This window comes from Pipistrellus kuhlii, unplaced genomic scaffold, assembly GCF_014108245.1.
Source record: "Pipistrellus kuhlii isolate mPipKuh1 unplaced genomic scaffold, mPipKuh1.p scaffold_m20_p_3, whole genome shotgun sequence".
Classification (NCBI taxonomy): Eukaryota; Metazoa; Chordata; class Mammalia; order Chiroptera; family Vespertilionidae; genus Pipistrellus; species Pipistrellus kuhlii.
In genome coordinates, this window is record NW_023425529.1 from 159,636,993 (window position 1) to 159,653,991 (window position 16,999).

Below are 16,999 nucleotides of genomic sequence, written 5' to 3' on the forward strand. Positions count from 1 at the left end.
CGGGCAGTTAAGGTGGAATCACTTAACTGAAACGTTGGCCCTCCCTGACACCAACTATAAATAGAAGCAGTTTGTTTGAAATATGGGTTCTCTCCTTAGGAACTAAACTATTCCATATCATAGACCCATTTTCTAAAACAATAAAAAATGTAACCCAGGTCTTCATTGAACTATTTTCCTTCTACTGAAATAACGAGATGTTTAGCTTTGACAAACAAGAATAGCCCTGGTATAATGTAGCCACAACATAGAACTTTTATATATTTTCCAATTTATATCTCACATATGTGGACCTGGTACCTTCAATTCAACCCTAGGTTAAGTCAAAGCCTCTTAACCTTTCAATTAAAGACAGATCAAAGCAACTGCTAGGCTGTCAAATTGTGAATAATAAAAGGAACCATTACTGGGAAGGTTTCAGAATCTGATGAGCAGAAAGATTGTTTTTGGAAAATCTATAGCAGAGCATAGTATAATAATAACAAAGACTTGTGTGGTTTTCCATCCAAACTTATCTCCAACCCTAATGTGATTTTCTAACAATAGTACTCCTCCAATAACAGACAGCCCACAAATAAATGCAAGTTTAGATTCGTTTCCTGTCCAGTTAAAAATAAACTTGCCAACATTTGAAAGCAGCATAGAGTCCTTCCTAACAATAAAAACAAACTCACCCATGCTGTTGGGCCAAAGCTTTGACATTTTAAAAATCATTATAGTAAAAAATAAACTCAACCTGTAACATGAGCTATTGTTAGAAATCCTTTGAGAAAGATGCCTCAAACAGAGAGCTCACTTGCTAAAATTAAGTCATTCTACTTGGGCATCACGATGGTTTGAATTGTGTCCTGCAAAAATATGTTGAAGTTCTAACCCCCAGAACAGCAGAAGGAGAACTTATTTGGAAATAGGGTCATTACAGATGTAACTAGTTAAGGTGAGGACATACTGCAGTTGATTAGGGCCCTGATGGGCCCTAATCCCATATGACTGCTGGTTTTATAAGAAAAGGAGAATTTCATGTGATGACGATGAATGCAGAGATTGGAGTCATGCATCTAGGAGCTAAGGAATGCCAATCACTCAGAGCCCCAAAGGGTGTCTCCCCCATCCCACTGCTGAAGTGACCTCATTAACATGGCCGATTTGCCTTTTCCAAACATCCCTTTCCTCAATCAGTTTCTTCATTTAGAAAAAAGGAACCCAGTGTGCAGACTCATCTCTAAGGAGAGTCAGAGAGCCTGGAGGAAAGTGCACAGTGACTTCATGGAGCATGCAGACTTCACAGATCCTGTGGGGTGCATCCCGGACAGGACCACAGGCTCAGCGCACTGCACAGTGTGCTCTTGGCTGGACTGCCAGGGTGGCTCTTGGGGAGAGAGCCTGCCAGGCAGAAGAGAGATGGTGACCTATTTCACACTGGCAAGAACTGAAATGCTGGTTGCTACAATGGCTCCTGACGTCACTCACTTAGAAACACTGGAGCATTTGGCCAATATAACATTAATGTCTAGACTGCGCCATGCGAATGAGCCAATGATGAGCCTCCACCCCAGCCAATGACACTGGCCATTGGGTGACTGCGGATGTGTGACTGAACCCAAACAGCAACACAGAGAGCCATCCTGAGGAGCCCAACCCAAATTGCCCACCCATAGAACTGTCAGCAAATAAATGGTCTTAGTTCATGTTTGGGTGGTTTGTTATTCAGATATCTATCATCATGTTTTCCCTGGTGATGAACTTGAACATAAAAGCCCAAATGATTGACACAAAGGCTAAAAAGAAGAATGAGACACCAAATATAGAATTCAGCCCTTGAGGGTTCAAAGTGCAGGGACAACCTGGGGTATGTCAAAATTGTAATTTAGGAGATCTATAAGGATGGGTCTTGTTTTGAAATTAAGTTTCAATGTGATTAAAAAACAGATTATTTGAAATTGCCTAATTTTCGATCTGTTAGAACCAATAAACTCCTTTGCCTATACAATTGTATTCCATTAAATGGAATTTTCCCATCTGGAAAGGACAGTGGGAAACACAAGAGTGGGATGAGAACATCTATCATTATATAATAAACTAAAAATAATAATAATAATAACAAGACAAATATAAAGCAAGGGTTCTGTATTTGGCTTTTGTAATTACTATGCTCCTGCATGAACACCTTAGAGAGTGTGAACAGAACAGCAAATGAGGGGTCTGTCTTTGTGTTTTAAGAGAAGCTTTCCTTTGTATAATTCATCTAAGACAACTGGGAGAATTGAAAGGCTATGAAGGTTTATTGTCATTTTCCCATAAATCTGAGATTATTAAGTAGGACACCCATGGGATTTAAAATGGATGGTTGCTGTGTTGGTTATGTTTGAATTATATTACGCATAGCTCCCAGAGACAGCCTGATAAGGCATGACTTAATCTACGGAATTTACTAGAGCACTCACAGTGTCCGCTGGCCTACTTAAGAAATAATCTTGTGGTGACGAAGGTTGAGTTTCCTGGGACACTGTGTCATATGAGCCATCAGGGATCACACAGCGTCAAGAGGACGTGGATTGCAATACAGCCTTCTATTTATAACCGGTTTGCTAGCAACGGCTGAATGATGAGAAACGGATCATCAAATGTGCTGGGAAGTTGCAAGGGCCCTTTTGATTCTTCCTTAAACCCACAGATGTGTGGGAAATGAGGTTCATGTGTGCCTTAGGGAACACATGGGGGGAAAACCCAGGTGGTGTCTGCTGGGTCAGACTCCCTTGTCTACCACACATCCATTCTGTTCTAGGCATTTCACACAACCCTACGAGGTTCTACAGATGAGGAAACTGAGGCATGGTTAAATAAGTAGTTGTCTAAGGTCATTCAGAATTCAAACACAGTTCGTCTAGTTTCAAAACCTGTACACTGCTGTTGAACACAATGTTCCATAATAATTTGTACAATGAAATAAAAAGCCAATGTTGGAAAGTGAGCTTAGTAGAGTAGTAGAAGCTTTCCATTTCCTCCAATTGCTCCAAAGTGTGCTTGAGTGAAATCACCTGTCCTATCCCTTAATAGTGACTTGGGCAGATATGGACCTTCCAGGCTCCCACCAGTAAGCCCTGTCCTACACTGATAAATGCTTTCCTCTCTCACAGTAGGATGTCCACCTGACTCCTGATTCCTGCTCCAGCCGTCCTTCAATCTGGCTCTGTGGAATTCAGAATCCCTGAAGTTAGATGAGGAAAAAAGAAAAAGAAAAAAAAAAGCAGTGTTATGTTCACCAACCTCTGCAGCATTTCTTTCAATTATGACTGTAATCCACAACCATCATAGTAGTAGCAATATTTGCAACTTGGTCACCAACAGAAAAAAAACAAAACAAAACACAGATATGATCATGTTATATATTGATAACAAGAATTTCAAATAATATGAAACATTATATATGCTCATTAGTGCTTTTAAGATGTGCTTATTTCTGCTTCTAGAGCATTTATTTAATGAAAAAGTATCCAACATAAATACCTTGTCAAAAATTTTAATAGTTTGATAAATGAATTCATTAAAATAGCTTTCTTTATAATACTCCATATGTATGTTACTATATGCACTTTTTTTTTTTTCTGAGAAGAGTTCCACAGGCTTCACTGGCCCAAAGCTGTCCTTAGCACACAAGACAGGCAAACAAATAAGACGTCCTTGACTGGGAAGACTTTCTCCTTTTTTTTTGGTCCTGGCCCTCCAGGGCTGAGTCCAGGTGAGGGGAAGGAGGGGCCTTCAGCTGAGCTGTGAACGTTAAGGCTCCTCTGAGAAGTCACCTGCCATCTGGTAACCTTCTTCTCACAAAATCACCAGCTTCTGTTAAGACCCTAGGCTGGCTCTCAAGGGCACCGGGGATGAGTTTCTGTAACACCCTCTTGTCAGTCCTCAGCCTGAAGAGCCAACTCTGGCTTGTTCTCTTCCCATTCTAACCTCAGCTCTTGTATAAGGTGACCAGACGTCCCGCTTAATCGGGACTGCCCTGCCAAAAGCGGGACGTCTGGTCACCTTACTCTTGCACCACAAGCATCTCACAGCTTCTTAGGGCTGGGGTCCCCTTCCCCAAAGCCAGCGCACCTTGGAGAAGGATGGCTCAAGCCAACTTCTCTCCTCAGGCTCCTAGACAAAGCTCGCAACTCCAGGCACAAGAAGCTGTGGGCATGCAGATTGTGTCCTCTCACCCCTGTCCCTCTCTGCCTCTTTCCCCAACTACATAGGGTGCTGGGAGCATGAGCCAAATTCTAACCGGGCATCAGATACCGGGCATCAGAGGCATCCACCAAGTCAGAAAGCTGCCCTTGGTCTCCAGGTGTGGGGACGGGGCCTTGGCAAGCACCTTCTCCTCTCCAAGAAGAAAGAAAAGCACCAGGCCCACCTCAGGACTGCTGGCTCATGCTCCTCGTTCTCCCGTCCTCCTCCTGGAAGGGGCGCTGGGGGAAACGGGTGATGGGGGGAGCCATGATCTTTCACCTGGTGGGAACCTGCCCCCCAGTTGTTGGCAGTTGTCTTCAGAACGTGCGACACTGGATGCCTTCGTTTTCCGTTTGGGGTTGTAGTTCCTAATGGGGGCAGCAGGAAATGGCCCACTCACCGGGATTCTTGCTGCAGCACCAGGAGCTAAGGAGGGCTCCTCTGAGAAGCCACCAGCCAGTGGGTAACCTCCTCACCAAATCACCAAACTCTGTTAAGGTTCCAAGACCCTTTCCCCCTGCAGAGCAGGGCTCAGCCCCCATATTCCTATACTTGACAGGAGCATGGAGACAGCCCCCCGCAAGGACAGGATGGAAGGCACAGCCATCAGGGACAGGGTTTCTTTCCGTTCAGAGGCAGTTTTTTGTTTTGTTTTTTGGGTTTGTTTTGTTTTTTTTAGCAGAAAACCTTCCAACAACAGACGCCTATCTTGCCAATGATGGCTATTAGTATTTTTTTAACAATGTGTTCTCACTGTGTTTTTGCCGTTGTAACTCATGTTCACAAGTTCTGGTGAAAGAGTTCACTTGTATATTTGAAATAGTTCGCCATCCACTCTCTCCTCCCTACTCCATCTCATTAAAAAGAAGAAGAAAAAAAATGCCTGGCCCCCACGGCCATGAATCCTAATTAGTACCTAGTGATTTGATTCCGGGTACTCTCCTTCAACCCTGACTGAAAAGGGGCAGAGCGGCTGCCAATCTTAGCCAGCTTTCTGCTGAGGTGGAACCCTGCAATCAGAAGATAGGGGCGCCATCTGCAGTTTGTCCTGGGAATTGCTCCTAGATTCCAAGGGATCTGATGTGCAAATACAGGCTGCCTCGCTGAAAAGGCTAGCCAAGGCTGCTTCAGTGAACAGCCTACAGAATTCGCTCATTTGCATCAGAAAAAAAAAAAAAAAAAAAAAAAGTAAATATCCCTTAAGGCAGAGTGCCTGGGTACCTTCCGTGTGACACTTGCCCCAAAAAGCAGCGAATCAAGAAGCACACAAGGATGGTTCCTGGGGAAAAGGTGGAAAACCATGGAACCGAATTTGCGAAGTCACCTGAGCTCTGCTTAAAACTGGAAGTCTATAAAAGGCACTTCCTGAGCGTGGCTGAACGATCCCGTTTCCCGGTGACTCAGCGGGGCTGGGGATGGCTCAGGCGGTGGGAGAGGGAACACAGCTGCCGCGCTGTGGGGACGCAAAGCCCTGCGAACGCCCGCAGCTATTTCAAGGGATTCAATCAGAACGGGGGAGCGCAGGCCACGCGCGCTCTCAGGAAGTACAAATAGGGCGTTAATGAGAGGAAAACACTCCCCACGCAGAGGCTGTGCGCAATGATTCAGAGCTGCTAGAACCATCCTCTCCTGGCCAGGCGCTCCCACTCGCGGGGGGAAAGGGAGGGAGGGGCGCCCAGCCCGCCTGCGGGTGGGTGCAGGAGAGACTCAAGCTACAAGCAAACTTGAAAAGAGCTTTGCGTCCTGGGGTGACCTCGTTCCCCAGCCCGCAGGCGCTGCTGGGCAGGCTGCACCCCAGACACCTGGTCACCGGGAGGACAAGGCTTGCTCCAATATTTACATAAAGCAAACTCAACTGCAAAACGTCTTCGCTAGGGTGTTGCTTCCTTAATCCAGGGTCTGTGGTCAGGGAAGGGGGCCGGGGTGAGCGAGTCTGAGTGCCAGGAGCATGTGCGGGGAGAAACCCGGATGGCTCTCTTCTCCATCCCACCTCTGCGGGGCCCCATGTCCACTCAGGCAGAGGTGTGAGGACAACCCAGAGAGAGGCACATAGCATAGAGGTGAATCAGTCAACTCACCAGGAAGACATAATAATACTAGATGTATGTTTACCTAATAACGGAGAGCTGAAAGTACATAACTGAAAGAATAAATTGAAATTTCTACTAACAGAAAACTCAGTACTGATCTCTCAGTAATTGACCGGAACTTTAAATGTATATAAACTTACTAAAGAATAGCACCAACCCAATGGGTTCTAAATCACATTTATATAACCATCTATCTAACATCAATTGAATGCCTGTGATACACAGAACATTTGCCAAGAAAGATCATACCTGGTCACAAAAGAAATCTTAACCAATGTAAGATTATTGAAATCATGCATAGTATGTTCTATGATCATATTGAAACTAAACCAGAAATCAAAAACAGAAATATAACAGGAAAATCTGCAAATACTTGGTAATTAAACAACAACTTTCAAATAAACCATGGATCAAATGAAGTATCCAATTATTTTGAAGTGAATGTAAGCAAAACTACAACTTAACAAAATTTGTGAGGTGCAGGTAAATTAGTGCATGGGGGGGGGGGGAGGCAAAAATAAACCCAAAATAAGAAATAAAAGAATATTATAAGGTTATGAGTAAAAAAATCAATGAAACTGAAAGTTGAAAAAAAATCAGTGAAATCAAAGATGATTCTTTGAAAGATCAAGGATACTGATAAATTTCTAACAAGTTTTACAAAGAAAAAGGATGCAAATTATTCAAATCAGGAAAGAAATAAAGGATGTTACTATAGGTTCCATAGACATAAAGATAATAAGGGAATACTATGAAAACTCTACACACAAATTCAATAACTCAGAATAGACTAATTCCTTGAAGGGAAAAGCTATTCAATTTATCCAAGGTAAAATAGAATCTGAACAGTCCTATAACTATCAAACATTGAATGTATAGTTAAAACCTCCCCAAAAAGGAATTTGAAGGCCCATAGAATTTCACTGTCAAATGTTCCTAAATATTTAAAGGAGAAATAATACTAACTCTGCATAATCTCTTCCAGAAAATGGAAGAGGGCATATTCACAAACAGCATGATTGTTATATAGAAAATCTAATGGGGGGGTGGGGAGGGGGAAAGTCCCCCTAGATCCTAGAACTATAAAAGAGAATTTAGGAAAGTCAGAGGATCCAAGGTTAACACAGAACAAAATTAATCATATTGCTTTAGATTAAATATGTATAATTTAAAATAATTTTTAAAAATTTGAACATGTTTGGTAATTTAAAATTTATAATGACTCCAAAAAATTAAACATTTAGGTATAAATCTAACCTAACATGCATACAACCTATATGCTGAAAACAATAAAATAATAATTTTTTAAAAATCAAAGGAGCCTTTAAAAATGGAAAGACATACTATGTTTACAGACTATAAGATTTAGTGTAGTAAAGATGATAATTCTTGTCAAACTAATTGATGGGTTTAAAGTAACCCCAACCCAAATCTCAGGATGTTCTGTAGCTGAATCTCAAATTTATATAGAAAAACAAAAAGAACTAGAATAGCTAAAAACAATTTTGAAAAGGAAGTACAAAATAGGAGGACAGAATCACACTGATTTTAATATTTAATTAAAGCTAAATTAATCGAGAGAATAATGTGGATAAGACAGTCACATAGATCAATGAAGCAGAATAGAGTTCAAAAACAGACCCAGACAAAGTATGGTAAATTGATTTTAACAAAAATGTAAAATCAATTCAATAAAATGATAGCTAACTAAATTTTGACAAATGTCAAGATCATCCAATGGGGCCCAGCCAGTGTTGCTCAGTGGCTGAGCATCGATCTATGAACCAGGAGCTCATGGTTCAATTCCCAGCCTGAAATCCCAGGGTTTCAGGCTTGATCCTGGGTGGGAAGCATGCAGGAGGCAGCCAATCGATGATTCTCTTTCATCGTTGATGTTTCTATCTCTCCCTCTTCCTTCCTCTCTGAAATAAAAAAAAAAAAATAAAAATAAAAAAAAATTAAAAAGATCATCCAATGGGGAAAAGATAGTCTCTTTAATAAATGGAACTGCAACAATTGAATATCTATGTACAAAAGAATGAAGTTAGCCTTCTTTGTCATGCCATATATGAAAAATAACTCAAAATGAATCAATGGCCTAAATATAACAGCCAAAGTTATAAAATTCTTGGCAAAAATCATAGGAGTCGATGTTCATGACCTTGGATTTGGCAATGGATTCTTTTTTTAAAAAGTTTTTTATTTCTTTATTTTTTATTATCTAAAGTTTTTCATATGTCTCCTTTTTCCCTGATTAACCCCCCACCCCCAGCCATTCCCACCCAGGGCAAGCCCCCACTGCCTCAGTGTCTGAGTTCATTGGTTATGCTAATATGCATGCAGATAAATCCTTTGGTTGCTTTCTAACCACCCACCCGACCACCACCTCCCATGCCATTTGTCTCTGGATCTATTCTTTTTCATCAGTTTATGGTGATCATTATATCCCACATATGAGTGAGATCATGTGATATTTATCTTTCTCTGATTGGCTTATTTTGCTTAGCATAATGCTCTCAGTTCCATCATGCTGTTGCAAATGGTAAAAGTTCCTTATTTTTTATAGTGGTGTAGTATTCCATTGGGTAGATGGACACTTAGGCCATTTCCACATTTTAGCTATGGTAAATTGTGCTGCTATGGACCTAGGAGTGTGTATATCCTTTCTGATCTGTGTTTCTGATTTCTTGGGATATAATCCTAGAAGTGGGATCACAGACAGGGTCAAATGGGAGTTCCATTTTTAACTATTTGAGGAAACTCCAGACTGTTCTCCACAGTGGCTGCACCATTCTGCATTCCCTGCAGGGGTGCACGAGGGTTCCTTTTTTCCCACATCCTCACCAGCACTCGTCATTTGTTAATTTGTTGATGTTAGCCATTCTGACAGGTATGAGATGGTATCTATCTCTCAGATGATTAGTGACTTTAAGCATATTTTCATATGTCTCTGGGCCTTCTAGATGTCCTTCTTAAAAAGTGTTTATTTAGGTCTTTTGCCCATTTGTTTTTATTGGATTGTTTATCTTCCTTTTGTTAAGTTTTATAAGTTCTCTGTACATTTTGGAGATTAAAACCTTATCTGAAATAGCACTGGCAAATATGTTCTCCCATGCAGTGGGCTTTCTTATTGTTTTGTTGATGGTTTCTTTTGCTGTGCAGAAGTTTTTTATTTTGATGTAGTCCCATCTGTTTATTTTCTCCCTAGTCTCCAGGCAATGGATTCTTTGATATATCAAAAGTATGAGCAACAACAAAAATAGTGGATAAACTGTACTTAATCAAATTTTTAAAATTTTGTGCATCAAAGAACAATATAAAAAATAAGGACAATACACAGAATTAAAGAATATATTTACAAACCATATATCTGATAAGGGTCTGTATCCTGAATAGATTAAAGAATGCTTACAACTAAACAACAAAAAGACAAGCCACCTAATTTTAAATGGGCAAAGGAGTTAAATAAATACTTCTTCAAAGATACACAAAAGATCAATAAGACCACAAAAAGATGTTCAATGTTAGGGAAATGAACATCATAACCATAATGAGAGACCACTTCACACCCAGTAGGGTGGGTATAATCAAAGAGTGGAAAATAAAAAGTGTTGGTCAGGATGCATTGTTGGTGGGGATGAAAGTGGTTCAGCCTCTGTGGAAAATAATTGGGCAGTTCCTCAAAAAGTTAAACACAGTAACCACAGGATTCAACAATTCCACTCCTGGGCATAACACCCCTTCCCCCACCCCCGCCCCCCAAGAATTGAAAACAAAACTCAAACAAATAAATGTACAAACCTTTGTATAGGAACATCATAAAAAGTAGCCAAAAGCTCAAAACAGTCCAAAAATCCACCAAAAAGATAAATGGATAAAAATCTGTCTCATATATATTCAATGGAAACTGTTCTGCCATAAGAATTAATGAAGTCATGATACATGTTACCACTTGAAAATATTATGCTAGGTGAAAGAAGCCAGACACAAAAGTCACAAGTCCCATTGTATGAAATCCAGAATAGGTAAATCCAGAGTCAAAAAGCAGATTGGTAGTTGCTGGGGGTTAGGGGTGGAGGGAAGGGTCATTGCTGAATGGGCATTGGATTTGGGTGGTGAAAATGTTTTAGAACAAGATGTAGGGGAGGGATGCACAACATTGTGAATGTACAAAATGCTACTGAATTGTTCACTTTAAAATGGTGAACTTTAAGTTATGTAAATTTCATTAATTAAAAAACAATTAATGGATTGCAATATAAATATAGTATGTAAAATAACAAAGCTTTTATTTTTTTATTTTTTTAAATATATTTTATTGATTTTTTTTACAGAGAGGAAGGGAGAGGGATAGAGAGATAGAAACATCAATGAGAGAGAAACATCTATCAGCTGCCTCTTGCACACCCCTTATTGGAGATGTGCCGGCAACCAAGGATCAGAATCGAACCCAAGACCTTTCAATCCGCAAGCCAACACTATATCCACTGAGCCAAACCGGTTTCAGTATAACAAAGCTTTTAAAAGAAAACAGGAGAAAATCTAAGTGACCTAGGACTAATCAGAGAGTCAAACTTGATATCAATAGCATGTCCCATAAAAAAATATTGGTAAATTGGACATCATCAAAATGAAAAACTTTGGTTCTGTGAAAGATACTGTTAAGAGGATGAATTTGCAAACCACAGATCCAACAAATAACTTATAACCAGAATATCCAAAGAGCTTTCAAAACTCAAGAGGATGAAAAGAAACATCTTTTTTTAAATGATCAAAGAGCCTGGCCAGGTAGCTCAATTGGTTGGAATGTTATCCCATACACTAAAAAGATTTCGGGTTTGATTCTCAGTCAGGATGCAAATGGGTGTTAATGGGTTGGTTTATCTCTCACACTTATCTCTCCCTTCCTCTCTCTCTCTCTCTCTCTCTCTCTCTCTCTCTCTCTCTCTCTCTCTCACACACACACACACACACACACACACACACACTCACACAAACTCTAAAATTAATAAACACATCCTGGGTGAGGATTTAAAAATTGAGCAAAGACTTAATAAATATTCAAAAAAGAGGATGGCTAAAAAATGCACGGAAAGATGTTCACATCATTGACCATTAGAGAAATCCAAATTAAAGCCATGGTTAAATGTCACTGCATATTAAATAGAATGACTAAGAAAAAATACTGGGAATGCCAAACCCTGCGGAGCAAGCAGGGTTTCACAATTGCTGGTGGAAACCCAAAATGGTGCAGACACTCTGGAAACCAGTTTGATAACTTATTTTTGTCTTAAATATGTGCTTATATATGATCCAGCCATTATAGTGCCGAGTATTTACCCTAGAGGGGGGGAAAAACACTATGTTCACGCAAAAACCTGCACATGAATGTTTATTCTCTATTCATAATCACCCAGACTGAAAATAGCCCAAATGTGCTTCAAAAGTGATAGGTAAATGAGTGTGGTGCATCTACACAATGTAATCCCACTCAGCAATAAAAAGAATAAACTGTTGATGCACACAGCTCAGATGAATGTCAAATGCATTATGCTGAGTGAGAGAAGAGTGTCTGCAAAGGTTGCACGCTGTTATGTCATTCTTGAAGAGACAAATCTGTAGTGATGGGGAGAAGTTTAGTGGTTGGTTGCCAGGGTTGAAGTAGGCATGTGTGTGTCTACATAGCGAGAACTTGAGGGGGTTTTTTTTGGTGTGATGTAACTCTTCTGTGTACTGATTTTGATTATGGTTAATGAACTTATACATATGTTATGATTCATAGAACTGTACATCAAAACGAGTCCATTGTACTCTAGGATAATTTAGAAATGAAACATATAAACTGCTTTCAGAAACAGAGGTATAAAATACACAGGATCTGAATGTTGAGAGTCAAGGTATGATGTGATCTTTTTACTTTCCTATATCGACCAAACTGTATATAATAAATTATAATTTATAATAAATCGGTTTTACATGTAGAAATAAAATATTCTAAAATGGCTACAATATGGAGGTGATTAATATTTCTCAGTAACTTTAGCAGACACCAAGCCAAATGATTTTAGTTTAGTTTAGGTTTTTTTAATATGTATTTTTAACTGATTTCAGAGAGGAAGGGAGAGGGAGAGATAGAAACATCAACAATGAGAATCATTACTCAACTGCATCCTATATGCTCCCTACAGGGGATTGAGCCCGCAATCCAGGCATGTGCCCTTGACTAAAATTGAACCTGGGACCCTTAATCCCCAGCCCAATGCTCTATCCACTGAGCCAAACCAGCTAGGGCTGATTTTCGTTTTCTTCTTTCCTATCCACTGTATATTAAGGAAACCTAACTGCCCCTTTCCTCCCTTTTATCAATGAATGATGGGAAGGAGGTGACCGAAATGAGACCCTGACTGATATCTCCTGATCAAGCAGTGAGGGGTCATGCTTGTAACTTATCCCATTTCATCCTCAGTCTGTGGGTATGAAAATCAAGAATATAACAATATTTAGAGCTTTTTCTTGAGCACACAGTATTGCACTACATGGATCATATTTAGATCAAGTTGAAACTGAAACTTAGATCACCAGGGAAAAAGAAATTTTCTTTCTTTCCTACTTTAAGGGAGACTTGCAATCCAACCCCCTGCCTCACACTATCCGTTGCATAACTATGACCTCAGGTCTCACCCCTAATGGATCCGCTTTCAATGGTTGGATATTTGTGTTATTCATCTCTAATTATCTTGCAACTATCCACTTGTGTGTTTTTTTTAAATATATTTTATTATTTTATTTTTTTTACAAAGAGGGAGAGAGATAGTTAGAAACATGGATGAGAGAGAAGCATCGATCAGCCGCCTCCTACACACCCCCTCCTGGGGATGTGCCCACAACCAAAGTACATGCCCTTGACTGGAATCAAACCTGGGACCCTTTAGTCCACAAGCTGACGCTCTATCCACTGAGCCAAACGGTTAGGGCATATCCACTACTTTAAAAGTGGCAACCATTGGTATTCCTACAATGAATGGAGAGGTGGATGGGTGGACATTGGCTGCCTGGATGGATAGATGAAAGGGATTGGGTAAGGGGAGGGAGAGAAAGGCAGGGTAGAAGGGGGAGTGGGAGAAGACCATTCTTTTATTCTTTGTAGTCATTCCTGTAAATGATGCCCAGTCTATGACTCTTATTTGGAAGAACTGCAAACTAAATATGATCTAAGATATGCAAAGCTTATAAATTTATTAGTGCAGAAACATTCCTTTTCATGCTTCTGTGGCAATACTGGCGACAAATTAATAACAGCTTAATTTTTATACAAATAGTTTTATTACAAATTTGAATTTTTAAAGAAATACACATTTAAAGAAATTACATCAAAGGCCTTAGTAGTCTTAAAAATGTTTTTGGAGACTTTTAGAGAAATGTCATTTCGGGCATAGTGGCCCGGTTATGCTCTCCTGCAATCCAGCCGCTCCCCTACTGAAGTCTGAACACAGCTTGGAAAATAAACATGGAAGCCGCCTGAACATGCTGACAGGTAAAAACACTGATACTTTGATTTGATGGAGCTGTTTTTCACACTGGGCTGCAGAATGAGGAATACTCATCAAATGAAGGCCTTTTAAGGTTGTTGCTTTTGAAGTCAAGTCATTCAGTTTGTGATTAGTGTTTCAACCCTGAATATATTTAATACAGAATAAAAACAATAAGCTCAAAGTACATATTTCACCATAATAGACACCATATCCATGAACCTGGGTTTGGTTTTGGCAATACACAAATTTTTTTTTTGGTTTGGAGTTGAACAATCAAAATTGGTGTTTCACATTCAATACCCTTGTGTTTAAAAAAAATCTGTTAAAGGACAACACAGTCTTTTAAAGGAAGAATCTATGTCATAAGCTTTATTTTAACAGTGGGAACTGACACTAAAAACTTGATCTGCCTAACTGCTGACATCTATATAAATTACTAAAATATATATATATATATTTCATTTCTGCCTACTCTTGGACCATCTTTATTCCACAGGATACTGGTGATTTCTGCAAAAGCAGCTGCGTAGTACCACACATAGCAGAAAGACCTAAATTTATATTTGGGGATCAAAAGATGTGGCCGCCGAGGCCGTAATTCCACTTGGAGGTTCGAAACATCGTTTTTCACGGGACTCTTCTTTGTACAGACCAAGGGACCTGAATTTTGAAACAGCTAGACAGTGACATCAACAAACACTTCATTCCGGGGGTGGTGAAAAATGACTCTATTATACAACTGGAAACGGGCGTTCACACGGTATGGAAGGCCCCGCACACCTCCTAGCACCCTTTGGTTTTTCTGATGGAGTTCTCATGTCACACATCAGTGCACCGGATTGTAGAACAGACTTATATATTTTTTATTTCGTCAAAAGTGCCATTTGGCGTGTCACTAACGGACAGCTTATCGATGTCTCTGTTTTCTCCTTCAGCAAGTAGAGGCCAATGAAGCAGGGTGTGTTAGTTACGCGGATTCCTATAAGGCACTTTACGGTTTTCATACTGGACAGTGAGGTACACAGGATATATTTCTAGGGTTCGTTGCTGTTAAAAAAAAAAAAAAAAAAAAAAGAGGAAGAAGGGGAAGAGGAGGGAGTAGCACCATGTTGTGACGTTAGCTGAGCGCTGGGCTTCATTATGTTCTTCTCATACAGACTTGGCAGCGGCTGACGTGCGTGCGCAGCTCCCCAGCCTTCAAGGTGGACGGCGTGGGCTTCCTACGATGCAGCAAAAAACAACAACAACAAAAAAAAAAAACGACCAGCTGTCACGTCAAGGCTTATCAAAACCGCAGGCATGTCCGTCAGCCCTCCCACCTGCCCGGAGACCTCCAAGGGGTCAGATGAGGATGGGCTCCGGTCCCATGACCAACAGCCACCGTTACTTAGCTTGACTTTGAGCAGGCACCTTGCTGGGGCATCCATCGCCTGGCCTTCGTAACTCATGAAGGTTATAATCTGCATTCCCCATCCCCTGGCCCTGAGGTTAGTGACGCTCCCAGGAGCACAGAGAGAGTGAAGGGACCCCATGTCTGCTTGGTTCCAAAGTCTCAAACACTCCTCCCCATCCCCCACCCTCCACCTGCACCACTGCCTCCTTGTACTATAGTTTAGCTTTGTCTTCTCAACCCGATTATAAACTCCCCCAGGGGAAGAAGATACTGGTCTTCTCTGCAATACTTCACAAGTTCTCATCAAATGTTGACGGAATGCTACAATGAGCAACAAACCTGGGAAAATTAACTAGCCTTCAAAATACTTTTATACCGTTTGAAGGATTTATTGTATATGCAGGTGGTCTGATGGATAGTCAAAGAGAAAGGAAGACGTAGTGCCCCAAATGCTTCCTTGATCTTAAAAGTCCTACCTTGTTTTGGCTACCAGAAAGGTAGAGACTGAACTAAATTGACAGATAAAATTCTATTAAAGCCAAAGGAATCATATAAGCAGAGTACTTTGCCCTCAAATGAAGGCTGCTTAATGTTAGTAACCTTTGGTGAAAATCCTAGTGCCCTCAAACTATTTCTTAAGGTAATAATATTAGGATAGGTCCTAATTTTGTTAAGAAAGCACTATAGTTCATTGTATCAGGATATGGTTCAAAAATGCCCCCATTTTTACCTATTTACCCTATAACACAAAGTCCAGGAGCTGATGGATACATGCATTGAGTGCCCATTTCGGGAGCTCATGGTTAAATTCTACCTGTAAAGGTGACATCAAGTTTCCAGTTGCCTAAAAAGTCTCATGCAAGCTACCAGTTAGGCTCCTAGTGATGTTCTTCTGATGCTTAAAGAATTACGAGTGGCAAGTGTGTAGCTTCACCTTTTACGATCTAAGCTACAAAGAGACGGGGTCAGAGCAGAGTTCTACAAAAATTCTCTCCCAAAAAGGCAAAGACAGGAGGGCTTATCTCCAGGAGTGAGAAGCAGTTATTCTGGGAATGAACAGTAAGTAACCGCTCAGACTCCATCGGCCTCCTACATTAAGGTGACCAGACGTCCTGTTTTTGGCGGGACAGTACCGATTTTTAAGTCCCGGGACGCGGGACTAATTGTTAAAAATCAGGACTGTCCCGCCAAAAGCGGGACGTCTAGTCACCTTATCTTACATCTACTCCAGCAGGGGCTCCAAACTAACTTCAACAAGGTCAGCAGCCTCCTGGGATAGGCATTTGAAAGGTGAAATTTTGGCAATGGAAAAGAAAGGAAAAGAAGGCCTTCCCTTTCTATTTCAGCTTCATTTGTACTGGAATTTATTTTTTTTGCACGTGTCTAAAAAACCAAGTCATGTGAAGCCACCCAGAACTACGTACGCAGCACATTAAACGCAGCCTTATAAAGGCAACGGAATGACCGCTGCTTACTTTCCTCTCTCACTGAGTGTTCAAGATACGGTATTTTTAAGTGCTCTTTGAAGATTTTAATTACTTTAATTACATTCTAGTGGATTCACCTAGGAAAAATGAAAAATGACCTTTGTTCTTTCACGGTTCTTCAGTCAATGAGAGAATTAAGCCCATCGCCTTTGAAAACTGTCTCGACTCTCTGCCCATGTAGAACAGAATCAGATATTCGCGGCTACACGTGGAGGAGCACTCCTAATTACTGCTTCCTAACGATCTTTGGGACTTTGTGCTGCAAGGTGTATGGATCGGGGATGG

At 40.6% G+C, this 16,999-nt stretch overlaps 1 protein-coding gene across 1 annotated transcript in view; it reads right to left on the bottom strand.

Annotated features, from left to right (window-relative positions):
* Nucleotides 1-13,606: 13,606 nt before the first annotated feature.
* COL4A1 (collagen type IV alpha 1 chain) overlaps nt 13,607-16,999 on the bottom strand; it is a 139,214-nt gene continuing 135,821 nt past the window's right edge. The window contains exon 52 of the mRNA XM_036459284.2: nt 13,607-15,054. Coding sequence (XP_036315177.1) covers nt 14,973-15,054 — 82 coding nt within the window. The 3' untranslated portion in view covers nt 13,607-14,972. The remainder of the gene's footprint in view (nt 15,055-16,999) is intronic.